Here is a 7,014-nt window from a genome sequence, read left to right on the forward strand (position 1 = left end):
ACAAAACGTTCACGAATGGGATAGGCAGTAATCAGTCAATCGCGAACTTCCTTTTCTCCCTTCAGACCTTTAACGCTATAGACTTGAATGTCGACGATGAGAGCGTAGTATGATTTAAATACGCATGCTGTGTTGTAATACAAGTAATACAACAAAGTGTAAATTATTTTTAGCATACCTTTATCTTTATTAATTCTGAATGAGCACTAATAATATCGTATACCTCACGCGTCGTGTCTGGAATATCCTCATGGAATAGCGAATAACTAACAGTATGCGTCTTTTTAGAAGGAGGCAAAAAAGTAGACTAAATTAACAATTTCCTGAAAAAGCTATCTTTGAAGGTCAATTTCTATAACAACTGCCGCAGTCAACAATTAGTTAAGGGTAGTGAATAGATCTAAATCCAGGAAGTCCAAATGCTATTCGTCAGTTTTGAGGGTCGGCGCTATGTTGTTTCACAAAATAGTGAATTTAATTAATACAGAATAACTGTTAATTGCCATACAAAATAAATACAGCATTGTTCAAGCGATTTTATGTTTATATCCAATGACTTAAAGTTTGTATCGCTGCTCAATGCAAATTGGTAAAACAAAGTGTATTCGTAACTTACGATATTTTATAATCAGGTTTTGTTGCTCGAAAATTGTAGCTCTTTATTTACATTAGAATGTTGCATTTGATATGTGAATGATAGCTAAATTATTCTAAAATACTTTTTGCGGCATTTAAATTATATTTAATTGCAGACAAACTTTGTTTCTAGATCTAAAATCTAGATCAAAGATCAGTCACTGTTAAAGTTTTAATTTGTTTTGATAATAGTGCCCTCTAACGGATGTACTTTTATGCTATGATGTAAGTTGCACTCTCACTGCCAACAAACGCCCTCTGTTGGTAGTCCTAAGCCGCTGTCTCTTAAAATATTGCGAGAATTTTTATATTCCTGGCCAGGCTATACTTTTTTTATTCCGTAATAAATGAAAGTTTAATAAAAAAAAATCGCGAAGAAGCCTTACCATTTTGGCCAAGATTTGGCAATCGTTTTGCCTAATTTCAATCGAATTTACTACTAAAACGTACATTAATACGTTTCATAAGGTCATATGTTTTTTTTATTTATTCTGTAATTGTAAAACTTTTGCTGATAGAAGTTTTTGTCAGATTGAGTTTTATTCGCGTTACTTGGATGTAAGCTTTGTTTTAATTGTTTCTAGATTAAGCAGTTTCATCCTTTGTATCACGTTGGATCCATTTCTTGGACTTTTTTTTAGTTTGCTTTAATTTTTTCATTATTATTTGTGCAAAATGTTACCATGTTTTAAATAGCTTTACCATTTTTATTCTGTATCTTTGTTGCTTTGACGCATCGTGGGACGCTTTATTTTATTCGTTCTTTGCAAATAATTTTTCATACTATTGACTCGTTAGTGTTTTTTCTCATAATATTGTACGGGCTATAATATTATACCTAGTTTTATTATATTATTTAAATTTAACTATTCGTTATTGTTTCAGATAATGTCGGGCATAGCCAGTGCACGGTTAGCTGAGGAAAGAAAAGCTTGGCGCAAGGACCATCCCTTTGTATGTGCAGTTATAACTCAGTGTGTTATTTTATTTTAATATATGACCTTAATACTATTATTCACTTGCAGGGGTTTGTGGCAAGGCCTATGAAAAATCCCGATGGGTCTTTAAATCTCATGACTTGGGAATGTGCGATCCCCGGAAAAAAAGGGGTTTGTAACTTAATGATTCTAGAAACATTCCGTAGTAATTACAATTTTACGTATGCTTTTAAAGGCTTGGTGCGAATTGATTTAGACGAAATTTCGAAAATACCTTCAAAAAATACTTTGTTGGAAATAAAATGATTAATTCATCATAAAATTGTAACTAAATATTTTAAGAAATTGTCAAGTGTTTATAAACATTGCTTTATTTCATTTTTTAATATGAGATCAGACTAACATAATTTGACATGTTCTAGAAGTGAATGTGGAAATCTAATCTAGGCTTTCGCAACATTTAAATTAATATGATATTTTTAGACACCCTGGGAAGGAGGTTTATACAAATTACGGATGATCTTCAAAGATGATTATCCATCCACTCCTCCAAAGTGCAAATTTGAACCTCCTCTGTTTCACCCAAATGTGTACCCTTCAGGCACAGTGTGTCTATCATTACTTGATGAAGAAAAAGATTGGCGTCCCGCTATTACAATTAAACAAATATTGCTTGGCATTCAAGATCTGTTAAATGAACCCAATGTGAAAGATCCTGCACAAGCGGAAGCATATACAATTTATTGGTGAGTGCTTTGTTTCTATTCTAACTACTAGGCAAGATAATTGATTGATTTATATATACTCAAGAATTAATAGGCAACTGTTTAAAATTGACTAAGATTAAACCTTCAGATTTTAACTAAGATTAATAATACTCTGTGGGGACATGTTTTATATAAAATTCTAGACTGGTAAGGGATAATAATCATCAATTGTCAATTTAAGCTGTGATAATTACTGTAATTTAATATGAAAAAAATCAATAATGATTTTCGGTAGTTAATATTTAAGGAAGTGAATTTTACAATCTATGACTTATGTAGCCATTTTCCTCTGTTTACAGTCAAAATCGGCTAGAATACGACAAACGCGTGCGAGCGCAGGCGCGTGCTATGGCTGCCACCGAATAAATGAAGTCTTTTTAAACTTAGGCACTACGGTTACTAAAAGAAAACATGGCAAGATATTTAAGAGGGTCATAAAACATCACCAAGACATTGGTTAAAATAAAGACTTCTGTCTATATTCTGCCTATGGTTTAAGTTAGGTTTAAGGTTCATAATTTAAAATTAATGATTGGTTAATGTGGAGCATCAACCGAACCAAAAACTCAGTGTAGAAATCATTTCTTAGAATATAGAGATAATTTTCTCAAATCCTCTTGCAAGAATGTAACCGTAGTTATAATTTAGATTAATATGTGGAAATATTTACTGAAGTAGATAGAATATTACTGAGCTACAGTAAATAGTTTGACGTATTAACCTTAAAAATTAAAAAAAAATTCCAATTGTAAGGATCTTGTTTAATTTGTAAGTACTACTTGATGTTCATGATACAAGATTTGACCAGACATAGGCTTGTTAAATGTCTACAGTTTGCATTTGTGATCTAAATAGTATTGGATTTATAAATTGTAAGTTTATGAAACTTCTATGTGCGGAATAACCGAAATTTATCATAATGCAACAACACTGATAGTTATTTTAAAATTGTAAACAGTTTTGTCAACAAATGTTAACATTCAAATAAACATTAAGAATCTGCATCATTATCTTAATACTATTTTTGTATTTTATGTTAGTATATCGTCAATCAATAAATTTTTAATAATATTTTTTTTTATTATACAGACACCACTACCGAACATTTCTTTTGGCTCATTTTAAACTCTTCTGCTTTACTTCTGAGTCTGATTTTAAAATATTTCTGCTCTTAAGAGACAAAAATAATATTAGGTCTTATTTTGTCAATTATTAGGTTCCGATTTAGAACAACATTACTCAACAAGCAACAACATTTGCTCCTTAGTTATGCCTTAATTACAAGATGTAAAACTTTTCTTTTTTCCTCTCTGATTTACAATAGGAGTTAACCGTATGTTATCGACCCGTCTAAATATACCTTATTTACTTGTTAGGTTGCAATGTCTTCAATACTGCTGCTATTGTTAGGTATATTGCTGTATTTCTTCTCTGAATTCCAACATAATTCATGTCCTAACGCGAATCTCAGTTTTGTTTAAAGTAAGCTTTTAAATAAATGTTGATTTTTGAATATGTTATGCTTGCTCTTTGATTTTTTACATTTAAAATTAAAATTATTTTATATACTCTTTGTTTAAAATCATATTACCTAAAGGTATATGTTACCAGGTCATAAAATTAAAAAAAAAAATGATATTTGACATTGTCGTAAAAGCAATTGTGTCAGTGTCAAATGTCAATTCAATGTTTTGATTTAAGATTGATATATAATTTGCTATTGCAAAATAATTTTATTTACTTGAGCACTAATTTATAAATATAAGTGACTGTATAGATAGAAATACAAAGAAAACCTATATAGTAAAATCAATAGTTAAGATCATGGCTGATGATGAGCAAGATCCAAAAGAATACCGATGGGAGACAGGTTATGAGAAAACTTGGTATGTATTATAATTACTTTAGCTACTATACAAATAAAATCTTTATTGTTAAATGCTTATAATGTTTAATGTGAACAAAGGGAGGCTATTAAAGAAGACGAAGATGGCTTGGTGGAGGGCCTTGTGGCGGAATTCGCGCAGAAAGCTGCCCGCAAATCTGCGGCGCCTAGAAAAGGCCCAGTACGACTGGGTATGATGAGGCATTTACTTGTGGCAATTGATTGTTCGGAAGCTATGAATTGCCCTGATCTGAAACCGATCCGTTTCCTATGTACATTAAAGGTACAATTTTTTTGCCGTACTCTACACAGGTTAAACAGTATCTCTTTAACACTACCATGAAGTATTTTTCTCTTACAGCTTCTTGAAAAATTTGTTGAAGAATTCTTTGACCAAAATCCATTGAGCCAGTTAGGCATAATAGCAATGAAAAATAAAAGAGCTGACAGAATAACAGAACTCTCAGGAAATATTAGAAAGCATATTAAAGCTGTGCAGAGGTAAATCTATACTTATAGCTTCACAATTTCATAATTAACTTAGAGTGTACAAACATAACTGAAAATTATAATTATATTTAGCTGTGAATGTCATAAAATTCTGCAAAATGGTTTATAACCCTTCTTATTACAGCTTGTCAAATTTGGCACTGGTGGGTGAACCATCTTTACAAAACACACTGGAATTAGCCGGCAGAATTCTCAGGCCGCTGCCTGGCCACGCCTCAAGGGAATTACTTGTTCTGTTTGCATCTCTCACAACTTGTGATCCAGGAGACATTGTACCTACTATACAGGTGGATGTTATTTATATTAATTAATTATTACCACATATGATTTTGTAGCTCAGGGAAGGTAACAAGCTACCAGTTCACTTAACACACTACATGCCACTACAATTTTTCAAGTATAAGTGAACTTGCCAGATGAGTTAGTGTCAGGAAATGTGTTAATTAAGTTCTACTAGTAGAAAAAAGCATCAATATGAAGCTACATTATAAAAAAACTAAATTTTTGTCTGTTAGTAGGATTATTAATAGTAATACTTTACTTTGTATCGCCCCTCCTTATATATTTACAGGGACTAAAAACAGATGGAATAAGATGTTCAGTGATAGGTTTGGCAGCTGAAGTTAGGATTTGCAAGAAGTTGTGTCAAGACACTGGAGGGGAGTATGGTGTTGTGTTAGACGATGTACACTATCGTTCACTACTGCTAGAGCATACGTCGCCACCTCCACGGGCGCGTGCGTTGGACGCGGGACTTGTCAAAATGGGCTTCCCTCATACACCTCCACCTAACACTCAGTCTGATCCAAGTGGTAATGCTGACCCACCGATAACTGTTTGTATGTGGTATGTATCCGTCTTTACATTAATGTTTATCAATCAATAAATCTCAACACTTTCAGCGCAACTGACTCCCTATGCAAATTTTCCCTAACACACAAAGATCTGTAAATAGTGGCACTGGATGTGTTAAGTCATATAATCTATGCAACAAATAAAACTTTTCTTACTTCAAATATAATAAAAACAGACTAGTAATGACTGATTTTATATCTGAATTGGACTAAATTACACTACTTTTGAAAGTATTTGGTCTTATGTGTATGTCCAATGATATAACATAGAGATTTTTCTTGTTTTTTGTTACTTAATTTTATTGTTTGTTTGTCAGTCACTTGGAAGAGGGTGAAGGTGTGGGTGGGGAGGGACACCTGTGTCCGCAGTGTCGCAGCAAGTACTGCTCACTTCCGGCGCAGTGCCGCACCTGCGGGCTCACACTTGCCTCCGCACCACATCTAGCCAGGTATACAACCTTTGGTACTTTTGACTACTGTCACTCTTGAGGGATAAAATCTATCTAAAGGTTGAAAGTGTAGTATCAACAACAATAAAATTGTTGTGCATTTTTTTGTATATTGCTATAGGTTAGTAAATTTTATGAAGTAAATGTTTTCATTACCACCAGGTCGTATCACCATCTATTCCCTGTGGACCCATATGAAGAATTACTTAATGAAGGTCAAGCACAATCATGTTTTGCTTGTATAAGAAGTTTCACCGATCTTGATAAACAGGTATATTGACAATTTACCTTATTCATTAAATTGATTTAAATTTAAACGAATCGAATAGTCGTTACAAAGTAACTCACATACATATAATCTCACTCACACGCAAAAAATGTTAGTATTGAATTGTTGAATAGTATAACAAGATAAATAGGTTTACTTGTTGGAAAGGACAACTTTAATACTTTAAAATTATTTGTCGTTTTTTTTACATTTGCATTTTAAAGGTTAAAACTGTTTAGATATTCCGCTGTAAGCGCTGCAGTGAGTACTACTGCTGGGAGTGCGAGAGCGTGGTGGCAAGTTCACTGCATGTGTGCCCCGGCTGTGCCTCAAGACCTCATCTCTACCAGCGCCTGCCAGAACAGCGGTGACAACACGTCACTCTCAACACAAATTATGTTAATAGATAATTAAATAATACAAAATGCTTAAGAAGTTTCTTATTTGTTATTTTCATCCTTGTCTTCTTCATACGTTACAAATGTTTATAACCTACTAGCTGTCGCCCGCGAGTAATTAAAAAAAAACTTAATTATTAGGCTATGTGTTCTTCCATAATACATTCTACATTTAGGACAAATTTCATCAAGACCCGTTAAGTTGTTTTCAAGATACCTTCTAACAAACATCCATCCATTTGCATTTATAAGTAAGATGTAAAATTCTAATAAATAAATAAAAAAGACATTTTTAGAATGTAATGTGCT

At 32.7% G+C, this 7,014-nt stretch overlaps 2 protein-coding genes across 2 annotated transcripts; both read left to right on the top strand.

Moving 5' to 3' along the window:
- The first annotated feature begins 1,331 nt into the window (after positions 1–1,331).
- On the top strand, positions 1,332–2,929 carry lwr (ubiquitin conjugating enzyme lesswright). Its single transcript, XM_013309048.1, has 5 exons — positions 1,332–1,429; positions 1,522–1,590; positions 1,662–1,745; positions 2,058–2,320; positions 2,641–2,929. The coding sequence occupies exons 2-5, from the start codon at positions 1,525–1,527 to the stop codon at positions 2,705–2,707; spliced, it is 480 nt and encodes a 159-aa protein (XP_013164502.1). The 5' UTR covers positions 1,332–1,429; positions 1,522–1,524; the 3' UTR covers positions 2,708–2,929.
- Positions 2,930–4,011: 1,082 nt separating this feature from the next.
- Positions 4,012–6,739, top strand: Ssl1 (general transcription factor IIH subunit 2 Ssl1). The gene is made up of 8 exons (XM_013309056.1): positions 4,012–4,227; positions 4,308–4,509; positions 4,588–4,727; positions 4,861–5,023; positions 5,308–5,582; positions 5,908–6,039; positions 6,202–6,310; positions 6,547–6,739. Exons 1-8 carry the CDS (start codon positions 4,166–4,168, stop codon positions 6,676–6,678), a joined length of 1,215 nt encoding a protein of 404 aa, XP_013164510.1. The 5' UTR covers positions 4,012–4,165; the 3' UTR covers positions 6,679–6,739.
- Positions 6,740–7,014: the final 275 nt, after the last annotated feature.

Source organism: Papilio xuthus, unplaced genomic scaffold (assembly GCF_000836235.2).
Source record: "Papilio xuthus unplaced genomic scaffold, Pxut_1.1 DF827777.1, whole genome shotgun sequence".
Classification (NCBI taxonomy): domain Eukaryota; kingdom Metazoa; phylum Arthropoda; class Insecta; order Lepidoptera; family Papilionidae; genus Papilio; species Papilio xuthus.

Coding starts and splice junctions, on each gene's coding strand:
- Ssl1 (XM_013309056.1), top strand. CDS start 4,166: ATGGCTGATGATGAGCAAGATCCAAAAGAATACCGATGGGAGACAGGT. Junction 5,583..5,907: donor CCGATAACTGTTTGTATGTG/GTATGTATCCGT, acceptor TTTGTTTGTCAG/TCACTTGGAAGAGGGTGAAG. Junction 6,040..6,201: donor TCCGCACCACATCTAGCCAG/GTATACAACCTT, acceptor CATTACCACCAG/GTCGTATCACCATCTATTCC.
- lwr (XM_013309048.1), top strand. CDS start 1,525: ATGTCGGGCATAGCCAGTGCACGGTTAGCTGAGGAAAGAAAAGCTTGG. Junction 1,591..1,661: donor GGCGCAAGGACCATCCCTTT/GTATGTGCAGTT, acceptor ATTCACTTGCAG/GGGTTTGTGGCAAGGCCTAT. Junction 2,321..2,640: donor GAAGCATATACAATTTATTG/GTGAGTGCTTTG, acceptor CTCTGTTTACAG/TCAAAATCGGCTAGAATACG.